At 44.0% G+C, this 20,899-nt stretch overlaps 1 protein-coding gene across 1 annotated transcript in view; it reads right to left on the bottom strand.

The window, feature by feature from the left end:
• Positions 1-20,899, bottom strand: part of USP40 (ubiquitin specific peptidase 40) — a 667,009-nt gene that overhangs the window by 325,068 nt on the left and 321,042 nt on the right. The window contains exons 19-21 of the mRNA XM_085646205.1: positions 3,768-3,831; positions 3,148-3,201; positions 2,229-2,317 (exon numbers count right to left, since the gene is read on the bottom strand). Of these exons, the coding sequence (XP_085502331.1) occupies positions 2,229-2,317; positions 3,148-3,201; positions 3,768-3,831 (207 nt within the window). The remainder of the gene's footprint in view (positions 1-2,228; positions 2,318-3,147; positions 3,202-3,767; positions 3,832-20,899) is intronic.

Genomic DNA, 20,899 nt, shown 5'->3' with positions numbered 1-20,899 from the left:
CTATTTGCCAAGAACCAACAAGATACAGTACAAACCTGGTTCAATGCTATGAACCTTTATGTCTTCAAACTTTCACTGAATGTGAAGTCACTCAGGTTCTACCTGAATCTCAAGTAACATACGGACAAAAAACACAAAGAAGGCCTGGTACCAGTCTCTCTTATAAGACAGTCAAACTGCTTCTTCTAGAAAGTGACTTCAGAACTGCTTTTCAAACTCTCGCATCAGGATGGTGATAATACCCTACTTCATGGCATCACAGACTTAACACTGGCACCCCTTAGGCATGGTACACACAGCAGCTCAGGCTCATCCAGGGCCTTTAGATATATTATCACATCACCCCAAATTCTGAAAGATCTCCAATGGCTGCCCTTGCATGCCAGCACTATCTTCAAAACCCGGTGCATCATTTACAAAGTCATCATGACCGGCACCCTTACTTATCATGCAGGCAAGTTTACCATCTCTGCTGGTTCCTGGCACATCCTCAGCCTGGACACAATCCGACTGCAGACTAAGAAGTATAAAAAAGAAAAAGCAAGACAGCAGGCCTTTTCCCAATGACTCAAGACTTGGAACAACATTCTGCTATCCATCAGGACCACTCCAAAGCAGATCTAATTTTGGAAAGAGTTAAAGACTCACCTCTTTAAAGAAAACTACATCACAATGCACTAAATGTCCACAACCCAGCTTGCTCTCCTATTATTCAATTTGTTTATACTGGTCTTTGACCAGGTACAGTGTTTCACTGTATTTTGGTTAGGTTTGCACTACAGAAATACCATATACATACAAGTATGTATAACACCCTATAAACAAACTATTACACCATTATAATACATTGGATTCTGTAATCCCAGTATAAACGTCAGTCTAATATCTTTATAATGGCAGACTTGTGACGGACCCAGTTGCTGAATAAAAAGAAAAAGACGTCAGAACTCGACTATTATAAGTTAATATAATCGAGTTCTGATGGCACAATGCCTGCTGCCAGTGCCAGCAGTCGAGATGAAAGCCTGGTCAGGTCACCAAGCATAATTGAAGCAACTGTTTAGCAACAAAAAAACGAAAGTTCCTTTTTTTCTTTTGCTCTATTGTTCTAGCTTACGACGGTTAGCAGAGTGAACATGCTTTTTATTGCACTCCTCAGACAGTTAGACAAAAACTAGAATCTTTCGGAATATTTCTACACATTCCGAGCTACTGCAGCTTTTTTTTTGTTAAAACGGACTTGTTTTGAACTGCTTCATATATCTGTTTGCAACAAATATCTAACGGGTTTTTGTGAAATGTTTAATTTTGCACTAGACTTTTTATTTGTATTCTTCATGTATGCAGGCATGTTATTTCTTTCATATGAAAGAGCTACAAACCAAGGATTTAAGTCGTTTGTAGGAAAGGTGATGGAAAGACCATGTATTATATGGGATAAAGTACCCGCATGTCATACAGGACAAGGATATTGCAAGTCACCTATGAGTTACATATCCTTACAAATGAACTCTGTCCTCGGTCTCAACTCTCAATATGGTTATGGAACTCCTCAGTGACTTCCAATATCCTTATATTGTACAGAAGGGGGTACTTTATCCATTATATATAGGCATAATAGTGAACTATTCCTGATCCAAGGTACCAAAAAGATTCCTGATCAAAAGAAGGATGTCGTTCCAGACCAAAGAATCCCATGACTAAAGAAGGAAAATACCCTATAATGATGCAGTACATTACATCATACCAATAACAACAACAACAAAAGGCCAACACATATATGTTAAGCTGTCAGTGGACAGCTACCAAATTCTGGCTGCATGTTAGGTGACCACAAACATACAGAGGAAAAGAAAGTTGAAACTTTAAAGTGTCAGTAGACAGTAATGATGGCAATACTGGTTCTGTGCTTTTCCTCTGTTACTAAGATAGATACAAGGTTGCATATGGTGCATACCATCTCCACTATGCGCACAGAAGAGTATGCACTGAAACCTCAGTAATAATCTCACATGAGGAGATTCACATGAAACTACTAAAGGTATTCACAAAGGCCATAAAAACTTTCAAATATCTTCCAGTATTGAATACCTCTCACTGCTCTCCAGCAGAGGTTAGACAGCTCTGAGTTTTGAGTGCTTTGTACATAACTTAGCTGACTGAGTAGAGGTTGCTGGCAATCAGCTGTGAAAGTATTACTAAAAGTGCAATGTTCTGATCCAGCTCACCTGGGTGGAGGATGGAGCTTGTCCCACACACAGTCCCAAGGAGCTTCTCATTCTCACGTGAGCTTCTTCCACGGTTACAGAGTCTCCCACTAGAAGGGAGAAACACAAGAATGTAAGAAATTCTCTACAGATAAGAGGACAGTATGGTTTCCACAGGCATTGCATCTCTATGACTCCATGTGGTCAAGAGTGAGCCAAAGAACGCTTTTGATAGATAGTACAGGATATGTTCAGGATTTTGCACAGTAGTCTGGCATAAAGCAAAATGATAACATCTAGCAATGAGTGTCTCACACAACTGGAACATGAAACTACACCTCGGATCGCTACGACTGGATGGCTCAGAGAACTGAAAAAGGATACAGAAATTGTTACCTCTACGGATGTATGGCTCAATCAACTGGAACAGTACATGCTGATGTGATTGGCATAGGTATAAAGAGTCTAACACTTCTAGTACTAGATGCATCTTAGGATCACAGGGATATGAAGCCTTCCGCAGGTACAGCAGGATGCGTTAGGGGACTGACAAGCTTAATGGTATCGATGAACTCTGGTCTAATAGAGGGTTAAGTGACATTTCAGCTCTAGAATGAATGATACTGACCTCACATTATAAGACTAAAAGTATGGCGAAACAAAAGGGACAAATATATGAAGTCATTTGTGTAATATGTCTGGAGGAGTTGCTCCAAAATCAAGACATTAACTCACTCTCACTGCAGGGACATGGGGGATGCACTTTGCTGATATTTAGAATCATTAATTGTAACAGTAACAAAAAAGAAAATTGGTTTGCTCCTGAAATTTCCAAACTCTGAACAATCCAATTAGGATACAGTACTGCTATCCTAAAAGTATTTCACATATTATCTAGTTATACCAGGTGCATTTATTTACACCACAGGCATCTTCTTACCTGGAGGGAGAAACTTGCCATTTTTGTCAATGGGTCTAAGGCAGAAGGAACTTCCTGGAAAAGGGAAAAAGGCAGTAGACATGACTTAACATATCAATGAATTAGAAACAATGCAACCTTTATTTAATTTTTTTTTTTTTACCTACACCAAGGTGGAGCCCTTCCCAATTGATTTTCCAGCCTCATTTAAGAAATTATCTTCCTCCCTTTGGTCCCACAATTGTCTCATTCTTTAGTCCTCAATGTATTATTCTACATAGATCTCTTGAAATGAAACAGGCAGATACAACTATAGGAGGCTTCACTCTATATATGGTCTGTAAAGATAACAAGCAGCAGAAACAACGACTAGATTTGGCAGGTCCTCGGAGAACAAGTGACGTGAAAAGCAGAAACAGAGGCCAGAAACTAAAAGTAGACAAAGGATAAGAGCTTGTATTTGCTACAGGAAACAGCCTTTAGAAACAAAGAGAACAGAAGCTATGAGAAGCACAGACCTAGGGTAAGCTACAAGTGCTGGCTACAGAACAATGGCAATGGGAGACAAAAAAAGGCAACGTTATAACAAAAATAAGGCAAACAAGAAGAGCACTTGGGGATGTTTCACATGGAATACATACCATCACCAATCTCACCCTCTACTTGCAGGTCCTGAATAGCTTTCATTTTAATATCAGACATCATCTAGGAGTTGAAATATGTTGTGTTAGTGAAGAAAGTGAATACATCTTTTCAGATCACATTGATAGTATTTATTGCATTTAAACCCCTTGGAAAACACATTTGGAACATAAGCTTCATTTGATGGCGCAAGTGTCAGTAAAACTTGCATCCCTTTTTTAGGACACTAAGCTAGTACTTGCTGGTAATAACACTAAAACCCACAATAAAATGTTGCCTAGGTGTAAGAGTAAATCGGTCGTAATACCTTCTACAGAGCCACAGGCTTCGAGATCCATTCTTAGTTAGTTGGTGGCAGAATCTTAGGGAACATAATGCACTGAATACAACTCGATTACTGAAGCAATTCAAGTGCTCCTAGTCCTTGAGCCCCTCTTACATCAGATTCATGCGACTTTCTCCAAAGCATGGTAGAAACCTAGAGCACCTCACAGCAAAGAAAAAATGCTTGGGCAGCAACAGAGCATGTATGGTGTCTTCGGTGCCAAGGTCTGCACCCAAAAGACAAGCTTCTACTCAAACATCTCTCAACATCAACATTATGCACCCTAAGTAGACGGGGGATGGAAGAAATGATGTTTGGAGGAAAGACACTGGAGCACAAGTGTTACAAGAGTAACTTAAGTTTGCTCCAATATCTCCTCTTCATCCCCGCTGAAATTCTTTTGCATTTTGAAAAATAAAAAGATAGGATTGGAAACAGCAATCAATTCTCAGTAAAATGTATTTATCAGGTTGCCTCACCACACTCAGTATAACACAACATCTGGTGAAATGTCTAGTTGAGATGCCACTTCTTTTCGCATTAAGAAATCTCCCAACAGAGAAGCATTTAAAAATGTAAGGAAGGAAAAAAATTGTTAACAAAGGTCCTTAAAACTTGTTTAAGGTCTGCTTTATAGCGAAGCTGTTGCCAGACCTTATCTAATCACGAAAAAAAGAGCTTTCAGTGTCCTACTGAGAGAGGGAAGCTTAGGCTCCCATAACACATTGGTTCCCCCGAGTATGTGACTTGACTGGGCCGAAGTTTTAAGCTTCTACTAAAAAGAGTGCTGGTACTCAATTTTTTATAAAGCTATGTCAGCATCCACGTTCCTATTATAACACGCACGTGTGAGCTAAAGCAGTGAGAACCCTCGTATTCTAAAGACCGTGTTGATGATAAACAATTCATTCAAAGACAGGAAAGAAAATAATCTTGATATTGATGGCCTTCCGTGCAGCAAGCACATCACATCAGCCAAATCGAAGTACTAAAAGATCACCATCAATGAAACCATCAAAAGAAGCGGAACACTGTTCAAGACAACACACTGAATCAACGCCCCTGCTAGACCCACCAACTCCACAGAAAAGTGCAATGCTATCAAGCTCTTCTTTAGTGAAAAAATGCAGAAGATCTGAAAGCACATCACAATACCAAGCCTGTTTCACCTACCTCTTTACGTAGAAACTCGCAATGGTCAGCCGTCCAAGCAGTCTCTCTCAGACCTGGCTGATATACTCAAGTCCCTCAAAGCAACTTTTGTTAAAGAAGATGTTTCATCATCATCCTTCATAAAAGACAGATCCTCTCACTCCTAAAGATACCTACACTGGACTCTGATGACCTACCCAACTACCGGTCCATAACCCACCTAAAATAACTGAAAAAGCAGTTTATGATCAACTCCAAGATCACATGAATGCTGACCATCTGCTGTATGACTACCAGTCTGACTTCACATCACGCGACAGCACAGAGACCGCCTCCTTACACATCATAGACAATGCCCTCTTGACCACAGTTGAATATGACCCTTCCCTCCTGATACTGCTGAACTTCTCAGTTGCCTTCAACACAGCCGATATATACAAAACAAAGTCCTGTCCGTACCAGAAACAATTATGGAGAACCTATCTTTCTTTAGGTAGACCAAAGACATACCTCAACACAATAAAACAAGGGGAAAGGGGAAGAAAAACACATAGCCAGGACAGAGATTACTGCACACAGCAGATGTCTCAAGTACATGAAACAATCTATGTACAGGTCAATGAAGGTTGCTCCAACATGTGCAATAGTGTGACATAAGTGCTTGTGCAGAGTGACCTTTGAAAAATAAGGCGACTGACTGTAAAAATACAACAAAAAGAAAGTAAATCCCAGTGCTTGAGCTGCCTGCGGGCTGTCTGTTAAATCAAGTATAGTCCAAATCACAGAGGACAACTAGGAGAATTCCTTAGAAGTCCAAAGGAAGAAGTTGAGCTATTGTCCAGAAAAATGAAGAGCGCCAACATTTTGACCCTATATAACGCGGTTACTTAGAACCATCAAGGAGGGTCTTCATCAGAACGTAGGGAAGTGCGCAACCTGTGTAATAATGGCATGGATAGATTAAAAGGCAGACCTGGTGTGTAATAAAAACTGAAAATTTGCTTTAATTCATGCAAAGGTTCACCCTGAGTTGCATGAAACAACTCCTTCCAAAGAAGAATTTGTCGTAAGAAATGGGACAGCAAGCCTGCTCCTCTTATCAATATATGCATGTGAAATAATGTGACTTAATAGATGGTTGTAAACCAGAAGGAATCAAGGAGGGAGTGAAAAATGGTAAAGCACTCACCTAAGTGCTCCCAGCTCAGGTTGCACTATATGTGGTAGGAATTCAAGACTGTTGACAATCCCACCCTCATATGCACCCTCGTGTCACGAATGGGATTCACCGGCAATGCCCTTTACTGATTCGCCTCCTACCTTTCCAACCGACACTAATTTCTTTACATGGGAATATCCAGCCCCACAAGGTTCCCTACTATCTCCAGTCATCTACAACCTTTACATGAAGCCACTTGGTGCTCTACTCACCGATACCGGTCTCCACCAGCCCAGGAGGATTGAGCACTACCAGGCAGCGAGGATTTCAGAAAACAATAATGAGAGTCGAATTTGTAAAATTTACCTTGGCCAGATGCCCCCCGGTTGAGTAAAGAGTCAGCAAAGAATAATGCGAGTCGAAATTGGAAAATGACCTCGGCTAGATGCCCCCGGGTCGAGTAAAGAGACATTATAGAAGTGAAGTGCCACGGCCAATCTTGCTCATTAATTGCAAAGACATCACAAACGAAAATACTGTTTAAAATAATATTCGCAATTGGCAAACTACCTCTGTTCAACCCAAACACAAAGAAGTTTCAGCTTTATCATGAACTCTAACAGATTTCATCCAGTCTAAAGCTCTGAAGAGAGCCCCGAAAACAGATATGGGGCTCGAAACGCGTTGGCGTTAACTTCTACTGGGATATAATACTTACTGAATATTACTCTCCTGAAGGAAGCAATTGGTCACAAATTGTTTTTACCCCTTTAGAACACAAACATGTACTCAGTAGGCAACAGCCTTTGCAGTAAAATGACTAAATGTAAAGAATAACCTCCCAAATGGCTGTTGTGTTGAATATTGACTGGATTCAACCTGATTGCAACCTCATTGGTGTTATACTTTGTATATATTGTATGTCTAGTTTAATGTTTAGTACAGTGTGTGTATATATATGTATAGATAACTGTTGTAGGTGGTCTGTCTTTCAGATTCGCATGTTTCACAAATGATATGAACATGCAAAAAGATTTAAAGAGAAGTAAACACTTCAGATAATTTGAATCAGAGAATGCTCTGAGTTTCTTGAAGTAAAAGCAGCACTCTAAAATGACGGCTAGGTCCTTGTTTGGTTAAAAGAATTGTATAGGCCCTACCTAGCAGCCTTTGGGCCCAACCCCGTTCTTCTCAAATTACTACTCACTGATACCAGCATCAAGATTCACAGATACGCTGAAGATATACAACTCTACTTGAAAGACTGTTTCAGACATCCTATGCCTCAAACACAGGTTACATCTTAGCCAGACCTGGATGTTCTGTGCCTACTTGAAGCTCAAACCAACCAAGACAGAATTCCTGTTATTTGCCAGTAACAACACACAAGATGCAGTACAAACCTATCTCAATCACATGGCCCTTGACGGTTTCAATCCTCATCTCCCACCGAATGCCAAATGACTTGGATTCACTCTGGACACCAACCTCTCTCTCAAGGAAAATATTGCAAAAAAGTGTAAAGATGGCCTGTTGACAGCTATCCCTTTTTAAGAAAAATCAACCCATTTTGGGACTGCTTTTCAAACACTCGTACTCTTGCATCTGGATGGTGGAAATGTCCTACTCCATGGCCACCAGAGTTGACACTGGCACCCCTTAAGGGCACATCCTACACCCCACAGTGCAGCTGTTGCAAGACCTTATGTAATCAAGAAAAAAAGCGGCTAAAGAAATATGACCACATCACCGCCATCCTGATGGCACCCTATTGCTTCCCCTTGCCAGTCTGTAACATCTTCAAAAATCAGCTTCATCGTTTACAAAGCCATAACAACCAGCACCCCGCTTATCCTGCAGATAAGCTCACCATCTCTGATGGTTCTTGGAACATTCACTGCTATAACACTATTAGACTGCAGAATAAGAAGTGTAAAAAAGAAAAAGTATTTGCAATGCAATAGGTCTCGTATTTTCAAATCTTTGACCTATTGGTATTGTAAATGACAATACCTTTTATTATTGCGGGTTTTTTAAAAATACATAAATAAAAGGCATTGTCATTTATAGTACCAATAGCTTAAAAGTTCACAAATGCGCAATTCGCCACATTTGTATGACTGCTTGAAACTTGCAGGTTACAAGTTATAGTTCCTGCAGAGAGGAGGCGCCTGTTTGATGCTCATGATAATTTAATGAGTTGGTTAATACTGTGATAACATGTGATAACAAAGCGCTTAGGTAGATTGTAATATGGAAGAAATGTGTAGTTTATCTCTAAAATAAAGCTGACATTTAGTTCACTCTGAAGCAAGTTTGCAGATAAAAGAAAATGAGGCATAAGGAAATAAGAGGACTGGTCCACGATCAGACAATGCGGGCAAACTGAGATGCCACAAGTCAGTAATGTAGTTTTGATTAAATAGATTGCCCTCGTACCAGTGGAGATTTGCACTAACATTTAGACCAAGTACCGGTGCATGACATCATATTTGTGTTCGTCAGTGGAAATATGGTGCAAAACGGCAAGTGCACAAAATTTAAATCGCCTTTGTTCTGCTCTTTTGTACCGTAGTAGACTTGCAAAGTGATCCAAATTTTCAAATACCTTAAAGTGCATCCTTGGACACTGAGAGGTGTCAGATTCAAAGTAATTATTAATGCCTAGAAGATATTTCAAAAGATAGGCCAAAGGGTGGAAAAAGTAATGGCCTTCACAACATATCGAAACTGAAACATAGGTCGATTTGTAGGTGTTAGGAGGAAAAAACAGCAGGAAGTAGCGCCAATGTTGAGACCTATATTCCAGGCGCATGCAGAGAATACAGGGGGGCCGGATTGAGAAGTTTATGCAGGTGACTGGAGATGGTTCTAGAGGGCTCTGAATGGGCTCTGGAACCTCTAGAAGTGGAACGCTGGAAACCACATCTCCAGCCTGAACCCCCTGAGCTACCTTAGGCTTGAGGTTCTTGTGAAAGCCGAGCTATTCACACTTGTTTCTCATGATTAAGCCTCAGAATAAGAGCATGACTGAGGCATGGCCGTCACATGGGTCAGTCCTCATATTGATTCAGATTTTTCAACATATATATCTTGGTGTTAAGTCGAGTACCCAGAAGTCGCAGTGTGTGGCGTTATACAAAACAGTGTAAAAGTACAAATGTCTGTCCCCGAAGCTGGATGAGTGGTTGATTCAGCTCACTAGTTCTATAACAGGTGAACTTTCCCTTGTTCACACAATCTGCAGTAAAGACCTCCATCCATTGAAGGGGAGGGGGCATGCTGTGCGCAGGGCCCTGTCTCCACTTTGCTGTGCATACCATATATGCTGCGTGGGACGATGCTTCCATTTCTGGCCTGGTGTCTGTTCTCCCGTCAGTAGGGGAGCGGCTTCCTCATGTCCCCGGGTGCGGCTCGGGTGCAGGGTGGGGGCTGTAATGGCAGCGCAAGCAGCAGCGGCAGAAGCCCTTTCTCCTGAGGGGCGGGAGAAGGAGACAGCTTGAGTTGCAGAGAAAGCTGGCGTCCGCCGTAAACATCAAGCGTGGCATGACACTGCATAATAAAGTTTAATTTCAATGAAGAAATAATTTATCGAAATGCGCTATCTGAGGTGAGGCGGGGTGTTGTAAATGGTGAAGTAAAAAGCAGGGGCCGTACAAATGCAGCCTAGGTGGGACCAAGGAAGGACTAATAAGCCTATTAACAAATGAACAGCAAGGATTTAGCAAGGACAGTAACAGGAGCCAATTAAAAGGATGGGCGGGGAAATGGGCGTAGCTTGTATGCCTAACCCTAATACAGCATGCCTCGCAGCAGCGCACGCACTGCCCAGGCTCGACCTAAAAAAACATTAAGACATAAGGCCTTTTCCATCTAGGCACCCAAGATCTGGAACAAAATCCGTGTATAAATCAGGACAGCCCCACTGCTGTTCCAATTTAGGAAAAAGTCGAAGACTCATCTCTGTAAAGAAGACTACATCGCAATGCATCAACCGTCCATAACTCCGCTTCCTCTCCTATTACCCGCCTACGTTAAGCTTGCTTTTGACCATGTACAGTGTTCCGTTGCCTTTTGGCTAGGTTCATGCAACAGAAATACCATATACATGCATACATACCCCACTTTGTGGCTATACTTAGTACAACAGAACTGGGGTGGTTATAGTGGCAAGCCAATTATCAGCACTTATTAATTATCTTGGGTCTCACCACTCTGGTCTTTACGGGTCTTTGAAGGTATCAGATGCAGTCTTGAGCATGAGCAGGAACATTATCGTTCACTGAGTGGTGGACAGTGTTTCAATGAGGAAGTCCTCTTCTTTCTGAACACCGTGTAAGTCAATCTTTATGGAATGTTATAGCTGTGTGGATGACCTAATTGCAAGAGGTGGTGTCATCAGGATGGGAACGTCTGGTAGGGTAGAGATCTGGATCAATGTGTTCCAGGGCATCGACATTGTAGACGTCCCATGGGTCATCTCTAGGCCTTGGACCGTATGGGGTCTCGTATTGGTCTAGAGGATACAAGGGGCTGCCCCTCCCATAGGAAGAATGTGGAGAACCCTCTGGCGAGTTAGACAGAGGTGGACTATGTGGTGGTGGAGGGAGAGGGGGGGGGGGTGGCGGAGGTGAAGAGGAGGAGCAGGTGGACAATATGGCAGTGGGCTCGTGCCGCTGTCCTGGTGTTTCTTCAGCCTAGGTGGAGGTGAAGGCTCCATTGCAAGTTCCTCCTCAAAGGTTAACTTCCTTTTGTAGGGAGGAGTTTTTTGCAACTTAGGAGCCAACTTAAGATGTGCTTTTGTGATGATCCCCCCAGTTTAATGGTGGATAAAAAGTCTCTTCCTTCAAGTGTCAAGCTCCAGCTGGAGATGCTGGTGGATGGGCTGCTCCATTTCCTCGGACCCCGTGAACGACAGGACTTTGGAAGCCGGTTGACTTGACGCTGAGAGAGACTTTTGGCTCGTGGGTGCCGAAGTTGGCTTTCAATGCAGTTTTGGTGCGAGAGTCGAAGGAGATGTCCGCATTGGAGGAGACTAGGACTTGCACGGATGTTTCACCCCAGGGGCTGGTTCAGAATCAGCTCAGAGGCCTTTTGTTGTGCCAAGCATGGCTTGCAGGCAGTGGTTGACTGGAAACCTGTTGCTGGGCTTTGGAGCTTGATGCCTGACTGCCGCTGAGGCACTTCTCTTTCTGTGAACGGGGTTGTGGTGCAGCAAGTAGGAGGGAGAGCATACTCTCGGTCGAAGTTTTGCCACATTCATTCTTCTCCTGGACTTGCTGTTCCTGTCTCCAACACAGTGGGAGCTCGACTCAGGACTGAACTGGAGGGCTGTTAGCTCGAGAGCCCAGGCTCCAGCTCCCACTCCATGCTGTGGTATCAGAAGATATCCGTGGTATAGTCCCGGTCGATGAGCCAGATGAAGGTTGCAACAGGCAAGGGAGACACAGAACGCAATTGATGACTGTGTGTACCTACTGGAGTAGATGATATAGAAGGCACCATTGCCAGTAGGAAACATTTGACAGAGAGGGATATGACTGCCAATAGTTTTGACAGGCCCTATCCCTTAAGACAGGCTTGCTCCTGGAAGGGGTTTCTGGCAAATGTGCGGTCGCTACCTAAACATGCAACCGAACTCTGGGATCTGCTGAGTTCGGATTCCCCAGATCTTGGCTTTGTTACCGAAACACGGCTTTAATCCAACTCCATGCCTGATATTGCCCTCCCTCCATACTACCGCATCCTTAGGTTGGATAGAGTAGGAAAAGTGGGTGGAGGGGTTGCGATTATATATAGAGAGGCGACGAAAGTTACAATGATTGACTCCTTCCAAGATAATACAATGGAAATGTATACATTTAAAATCGAGGTCACGTTCTGGCCTGGAAGAAGGCGTTAGATCGCTGCATGTCCGCGGAAGAGGCGGTATTCTTGGCCAGAGGTTGTCCGAACAAGCATGGTAAAGTCTGGAAGAGATGGGCGCGGTATCGGGGCATCGCATTGTCCGTACGGGAGGGTGCAGCGACATTGGACCCAATAGAGAGACTGATTAGAGCCCCGGGGGCTTCCCCTCTGAGACCCCATGACCTGTGAGCGGAGGGAGGGGTAACCAGAATGTGGAGCAAACGCTGATAGGGAATGTTGCTTATTTATGCTGGACTGTGGGTTGGTGTGCTGTGCGGGAGGGGGGGAGGGTTGGTGGGTCTGATGTTCTGCAGACCAGGGGGGGGCTGAACAGGGATGCCAATTCTCACTGTTCTTCTATCCGTATTGGTACCTTGTATGGGAGCGAGTTCCCCGGTGTCCTTAAAAATGCCAATAAAGTTTGTTGTCAAAAAAATAAAATAGAGGTCACGCCCCAAGAAAGCTTAAAGGGCGCTCTTGGTTATCGCCCCCCAGGGCCATTAAAAGATTTTAATTTAAAAATAATGGAAAAAATGAGGCCTTACATAATTAAATCAATGCAATTCCTGTTACTTGGAGATTTTAATGTCCACAATGATAAGGAGAACTTAGAGGCGTCAAGCTTTCTAGCTGATATGGCCACTTTAGGCTTACATAAAATTAATTCTGGGCCTACACACTCAGCCGGTCATACACTGGATATTATACTCTCCACATGTTCTCATATTGTTGCTGATCCTGCCTGCCCACTAATATGGTCAGATCATTTTATGATTCCATTTAAAATCCAGAGCAATTACAGACCCTTACTGATGGGACGTCCTGCGAGAGGTCCCCAAAGACGTTGGAACAGAGTTACACCTGAATCTTTCGAAAAAATGTACGCTCCCCCTGCTTTTAATGAGCTTATGGATAGCTCTACAAAACTTAAGATTTTTAATACAACCTTGAGTGAGGTGATAGATAGGTTGGCGCCTATGACACACTAGCTCGGCAACTCCAGGAAAAAAAAAAAGTGAAGAATGGTACACTGTGGCTGTGGTGCGTTGGCGACTTTCATGCATATACTGTGGGAGTGCCCGAAGGTGGAGCGATTCTGGCGTGGTGTGCATGAGGTTCTACGCATGGTTACGTGTGTCGCGCTGCTGCCTGAAGCGAGGAGATGCTTGCTGAATGTCTGGGAACCAAATGACTACTCGGTCCCGCAGGCGCGGTGGGTGACTCTGGGATACATGATAGCCAAGCGTGATATTGCCCAATTGTGGGGATCCCAGAGGCCCCCTGCGGTGTCGGCCTGGAAAGAGCATATGGATTGGTGTATGTTTCGTGAAAAGGTGGTGTATGTGGCGAGGGGTAAGCCTGGGGCGTGGATGAAACTCTGGGGCCCCTGGAACGCCTACCGCGGGGGTATTTGTGAGCCGCCGCTGCTACCGGCGGCCTCGCCGGCTCCGTCTCCCTAGATGGCGCCCCTCCCTTGGCCGCGGGCGCGCGGTCCCCCAGTCCCTGATCTACTCCCGTCCCCCTCTTCAGAATTTTGCTGCTGGTTTGGATCCCCCACTTATGGAGCACGTGTTGTCACTTTGGATCGAGGGTTGCCTTGCGGTTGTGGTTTGTTCACGTTGTTTTGCTTTAAGAAAATGGAACCGTACTGTGGGCATGGAGCTGTGAGGCCTGCACCATTGATCACTCCTGTCTTCCTACTGTACACCGCTGAGAAAGTTTTTGCTGTATGTATGTAATATGCTTTTGATGCTCTAGCGGCCGGCCGTGTGGTTGTAGGCCCATACCTGTAACTTCTATAAACTGCAATAAACGGTTTCAACAAAAAAAAAAAAAAAAAAAAAAAAGAATGGTACACTGATTATCTACACAGTGAAAAATCCAGGTGCAAATACTTAGAGGAATCTTGGCGTAAATTCCAGCTGGAGACAGATAAATTAAAATTCAAACTGGCCCTTACCAACTATCATAAGAATCTAAAAAAGGCACGTAAAGACCATTATATAACCAAACTTGACTAGGCAGGCAACTCATCAAAAGATCTTTATAAAATTCTTAAAGCCCTTACCCATCCTACAACATGTGTACAGATGATCACCCCCTCTCAGAGTTTATGTGATAATCTAGCCACATATTTTGACGACAAAATCAATTTGATTTATAAACAATTTCCCCAAAATATGGATCAGGTGCTACCTATTAAATCTGAATGAGCACCGACATTGGGCTCAGGAGATGGTCTGAAACAGTTTAAACATATTGATGTTTCACAAGTGGAAGACATGCTAAAAACGGCTAAATCTGGATCTCCTTTGAATACTATGCCTGCCTATAAGTTTGCCCTTCTAGCCCCGCTCAAGTACTACCCATTAAGAAGAAAGATCAGGTGTCTGCCGAAGTGCTCTCCAACTATCGTCCCATTTCGCTTCTTCCATTAATGGGCAAGATGGCGGAGAGCCATGTTACCACGCAGTTAATGGATTACTTTGAGACTAACAGCATACTTGATTCTTCACAGTCCGGGTTTAGATCTAACTACTCCACTGAGACAACCCTCATTGGGGTTACGGACTGTATTAAAATGGCCTTAGATGATAACATCGGAGTGATGTTGGTCCTGTTGGACCTAACCGCAGCCTTTGACACCGTCTCTGATCAGAAATTGATATTTCGACAGAGAGGCCGGTCTGCAGGAGCTCTAGCTTAAATGGCTTGTTAGTTTTTTGGACCAGCGCACGCAAACTGTCAATCTGGGCCCTTACCGAACACGAACTATGAAGCTTAGTAAGGGGGTGCCCCAGGGCTCTTGCTTGAGCCCGACCTTATTTAATATCTATGTGGCCCCCCTTGCTAAAGTCATCCGAAAGTACGGCTTTATGCCATTCTCTTACACAGACGACACTCAATTACTCCTATCCTTTGATAAGGATATGGAGGCAGTCGATCAGCGTTTTGCTAAGGGCATGTCTGCCATAGCTAATTGGATGACTGAACATTTTTTGCAGTTAAATGCGGCCTAAACCGAAATCCTGTTTGGTCCTGCGCTTACCTCTTGGAATCCTGCATGGTGGCAGACGGTGCTAGGCCCCGCACCTTCTCCTACCTTGGTGGCAAAAAATCTAGGGGTCCGGCCGGATGCACGCCTTTCAATGAAAGACCAAATAAGGACTACTGCAGGGACCTGTTATCATACCCTGAGCCTTTTGCGCAGTGTTCATTTGGCTACCCCTCGCAGTACGTAGAACCCTAGTTCAGGCTCTGATTATAGGTCGCCTCAAACTATTGTAATGCCTTACTGTCCTCTGCGAATGAGGCCCTTCATAGAAAATTACAGATAGTTCAAAATTTGGCCGCACGCTTAGTCCTTAATAAACCACCACGTACCACCCCTGGGCCATTATTGAAGTCTCTTCATTGGCTACCTATTTGCCAGAGAATAAAGTTTGAGCTTTGCTGCTTTGCTCACAGCGCCGTTTTTGGCAAATGCCCGAGTTATATGGCGGATAAGTTTAAATTGTATTGCCCGAACCGGTGTCTTATACCGGAAGGCAAAGGGCTGCTGGCGGTCCCTCGTTTTAAGAAAATTTGAACTGGAGCAAACAGGTGCCTTCCTGGCCCCAAAACATTGGAATTCCCTGCCAGAGGAGCTTCATAAATGTTCTAGCTTCAGAAAACTTCTGAAGACGGAATTATTCAAGGCTTGAATTATGGAAATATGTGCCAGTCTGCTCTGTTTTCTATGCTATCGCGGAGATACCCCTGCGGGGGTGATTCATGCCCTTTACAAATTCCCTACATACATACATAGAGAGCTGGCAAACATCCCTGACTGTCAAGTCGCACGCCAGGGCTGTGGTAGCAGTTTTAGGTCTGTCGGAATGAGCATGCAAACCTTCTGAAGATTGCTTCTCAGCTGGTCCATAACACATCTTTATATAGAGAACAATTCAATGAGAGAAGGTGCAGTTTTGTACCACTTTGCCTTTCTTCAGTCCAGAGTAGCCCACGAAGAGTTAATTGTCCAGGCAATGGTCCCCAGTCTGATCGATGTAAAAACTCAACGCACTCTTGGGGTGAAGACAGTGGAGCGTAAGAAATTGGTAAGGTGATGGATTGACCTGCGTGGAAAGGCGTTACTATCTTCAGCAGAGAAGCCACTTTCATCCAGAGAACCAGTTTGTCCAGGAAGAAGGATGTATACAGAGGAACCACAGACAAAGCCTGGAGCTCACTCACATGCCTGCCCAATGTTAAAGCGACGAGGAGCACTGTTTTGATTGTGAGCAGCCCAGAGAGGATAACTGTACACAGGCTCGAAAAGGGTTCACATCAAGTCAGTGAGAACCAAATTAAGGTCCCACTGCGGCATCACTAAGGTGTAGGTGGGACTATATGGACGAACCCCTTGAAAAAAAAATGCATTACAGGATTTCAGGATTGGACAAAGTTCTTCAGGGACAGCCCGCAAGATGTCTGCCACCTTATTCAAACATGTGTGTGAATAGCACCCCTGAGGAAATGTGTTAACTAACCTAAGGGTAAGGTTAGTTGAGGAGAAAACTTTCTTGACATGGGAGTCCGTCCACTTTGATTCCCTATCTAGTGGTGTGGTAGGAAATGCATTGGGGTTCAGTCGACTCCTAGAAGCTTGAGCCACTAGTCTCTCTGGACTAGGATGGTGGAGAATAAAGACTGGATCATGAGGTGCAGGGATATGTCGCCTTGCTACCGGTCTATTGACCACTGGGAAAGATCCTGGTATGGACTAGGTGCCCATCAAGAGATCCGTGAGAGCATCATTAAATGGCAGCAAAGATTATAAGCTAGGTTGGCATGGGTTCAGCACCTTTGTGAGTACTTCAGACTTTAGTTCCTGGGTTAAGCTGAGGACCTCTACTGCCCTCTCTATGACAGTGGCAAAGGAGATAGATTCCTTTGAGGATTGTGCCGGGTTGGTGAGGGGAGACCAAGATCAAGGGAAGTGTCCAGACTTCTTGTACCCTGAAGCTTATCAAACAGTAAGGCGTTGCTAATCCTCTTAAGGTGTCAGGTTCCAAAAGGGCATACTGGTGAGGCTTGGGGCACTTACTGCACACTTTAATGAAAAACTTTGAGGGAAAACTGTCAGAATAACAATATGAAGGTTTCAGGATCTGTGTCAGTAGGCAAAGAAACAAAGGGACTGAGGTCCGCTCTTGCAGGTGGTGCTTTTAGATTAGCCCCAGAGCAGCACATCGCCAACTGTTGACGCGCAAGGTAATTGCTTGAACGTTTCTGGATCCTGTCTGGTGTCTGGAGGAAATTCACATGGTGAGGAATCTGCAGGTAGACGTCTCTATCAGAAGTTAGATTTTTAAATATGAAGGGAAAGTAACTTTTTAAAAGTTACCTTTTTACTGCCTGAAGGTCCTGAAGGTTAATTTGTGCAAGGTCTCTAGCTTCTCCCAACCTGTACTTGGTCTGAATAAGGTGTGACCGAGGTGTGAGATGCCGCCAAGTAGCAAACAATAGGCTGAAGTAAATGGGCAGAGATGACTCACATGAACTCCACAAAATATGCAGAGTAAGAGCTCTGTCCATCCTCTTGGCAGCAGGCAGTCAAGTCATGCTTAACAAGTCTGTTGTGCCACATGTAACACCTGGGGGTGCACATTGAAGGTAGAGAACAGGATGCAAAGACAATTCTGTTGTATCCCCTGTCTGGTTGCTGAATGACTCTGCTTTTGTCCCACAGGCCTTGTGTCTCTGGGTTTGTTTTGGGTAGAGTGCCTGATTCAAACAGGTTTTTGGTGTTAGTTGTGGGAGGACACCAAGTTTACCATAGTACACTCCCCACACATAGCCCCAGCCATTAGAGCCCAAGTTTAGAGTGGCCAAAGACTTTCAACATCTTGAATATGCCTTGGCACTTGCCATTTTGGTCCAGTTTGCTGTAAGGCAAACATCAACTACTGTAAAAGTGGGTAGGTCAGAACTTTTACTGCATTAATCAGAGAGGAACTCTGAGTGTTTTAATGTGCCCCCACCCACCCTACAAAGCTGGACCCTCATCCAGCCTATCTCAGAACACTGTTGACTTGCAAGAGGATATCAGGCAGACTAAACCTGCTGCACTTGGTACCTCTGACCTGTGAGAAGAACCTGAGGAGGTTGGACCTTGAAATCTGAGGACAGAAAGATCTCTAAAGATCACAATGCTGATCTCGAGTGGCTCCAGGAAAGGAACATAAAAAAAGAAGATATTCCAGTGAAGAAATTCAGCTGATCAGTGGCAACTGGACCTGGAGTGGACTTTGCTGTTAGCTTCTGGCTGACATCCTGAAAGTCTCTAAGTGTTCCACCTGACATCTTGTGTTTTTGGGCACAAAAATAAGTTTAGGAATTTTTTCAAAACGTTTGCTCTAGAGATCACTGTGAAAAGTTTTCAGCCAGCAGTCCAAGGGCATTGGATTGAATTTCAGGTTTGTTCCTCACAGAAAAGAGTTTTTCCTCAGACAAATTACTAAATCCCTTTTCAGATTAGGACTTAGAAACTTTTACGAGCTTCCCTATTCCAGGCCCTGGCGGAGACAATCTACTTGGTGCTTCCGATCCGTGATCCATCATGGCCAGCCTCAAACAGCACCTTGGTAATGCCAGTGGCAATTTGTACTTTTGGGCAGTATTTTCCTATGGTGTCAAATTGCAAGTTTCAAGGCCTTCAGATTTGGAGGTCTCAATTAACCCTGATGTAGAGTTAGAAGGTCTGCTCGCAGTGGTAACTTCTTGTGTGAGTTAATTGCCATTCCACCAGCTCTGAGTACAATGTTAGTCTGGCCCAGGCTGGAGCAATTAGAATGAATGTCATGGACATTTGTCTTGTCTTCCTCACTACATTTGGCATCAGAAGATGTGTTGCCAAATTCCCCGACCAGTTTATCCATAGTGCCCTGCCCGTGACTGTGTATGTGAGTACCTGGAAGCGAAACTTGGGCATTGTATGTCACCACTGCAAATAAATTGACTGTGGGCATTTCTTCATCTCTCAAACTACTGCTGAAGTACTCGGGAATCATTTCTCACTCATGCATTTGTTGAACCGCCCGACTTAACAGGTCCACAAAGTGGTGGCCCACTATTAGCAGATTCTCCCCTAGAAGGAAAATATGGTGACACATGGCCCAGGGCCACCGGGATGGTGCAGATGCAGACAGTTGGAGAAAAGTAGGTGCCCTCTTGCTTCTAGATAGAATACATTCCTGCCATTTTGTTTGTTAACACAAGAACTGTTTTATTGCAAAACACTATCAATGCAAACTGGACTGCTGTAAGTTCTAATAACTTGATGTGTAGCTTCAGACGATGCTACATCCAGGTACGATTGACTATCAGGTTGTCCAGGTAAGGCCCGTGCCCTAAAATGGAAGGTTTGTGTTAATGATCATCTGCGGGTGAGGTTCAACAAATGACTTTTCCAATAAGTTTTTTTATGTTCCACCTTTTGAAATTACGTGGAATCCTAGGTCCTACTTTAGAAAAGTGAATTATTAATTTGGATGCACACGTGCCCACCTCAAAGGATAAGGCCACCACCTGCTAGATGTCACACAGTGTAAAATTAAATAAACCTGTGCTCAATTACTGGTAACATGACACAAAGCAGTCAAACATAAATCAAAGGCAACAAGTACATTATTTAAGCAGTGCATACCCGGAAGAAAAAATTAACACAAAACACAATAACATTCCACAACTATTTTTAAAATAAAGAGAAAAAAAGACCAAACAACAAAATCCAATAGAGAGATGGGAGAAGTGAATTTTAGAATATTTAGGTGAAAATAGCTTAAAAAAGCACAAAGCTCTGATAAGAGTTTATGGAAGTGGTGGATGTGACCTAGCGCAATTTGAGGCAGACTGTATGGAGCCCTGGTCGGATACAACACGTGGATTGGTCCAATCAAAGTATGGAAGTAAAAAAAATTAAAAAGAGTTTAAGTGCAAATGCAGGAAGGGACTTTGTCACATTTTGAGACAAAAAATCCTCCCCGAGCAGGCCCCCAAGGAAATTGTAGCCTCTGCCGATCCTCCCCATGTGGGCCACTGCTGAAATTGTAGCCACTGCTGTGGAACAGCAGGCCAGATACTTTATGTAGGCTGTTCCCACCAAAGCTCTGGAACTTTGGCACAGAAAAGTTTCTGCGTCCCAACCCAGAATAGGACTCAGTTGTTTTTTGGAGGTGCTGGGACGAAACTGAAATGCAATCCTACGCGCTGCTTGCTGGACACCAACTTTGCCAAAGGGGACTCCTAGCCCCAGGTTCCTTTGCTTCCTGGAGGGAGGAGACTGCTGCTGCCGCGCTTAAAAAGAGCCGTCATATACCGCAGCGCAGGACGCGCTGTTTACTGGACATCAACTTTGCCAAAGGGGACCCCTAGTCCCAGGTTCCTTTGCTCCCTGAAAGGAGGAACCTGCTGCTGCCATGCTTAAAAAGCGCAGTTATCTACCGAAGCGTGGGATGAGCGTGGGTGAAGTCCGGGCCAAGGTCGGGCCTGTCCTTGCCAGTCATCGCCAGGAAGAGGCAGGGTAGGGCCACCTCCCTTGGCTT

The sequence above is a fragment of the Triturus cristatus genome, chromosome 3_1 (assembly GCF_964204655.1).
Source record: "Triturus cristatus chromosome 3_1, aTriCri1.1, whole genome shotgun sequence".
Lineage (NCBI taxonomy): Eukaryota > Metazoa > Chordata > Amphibia > Caudata > Salamandridae > Triturus > Triturus cristatus.
The sequence above is the reverse complement of the archived record's forward strand: the minus strand, read 5'-3'. Positions and strand labels throughout refer to the sequence as shown.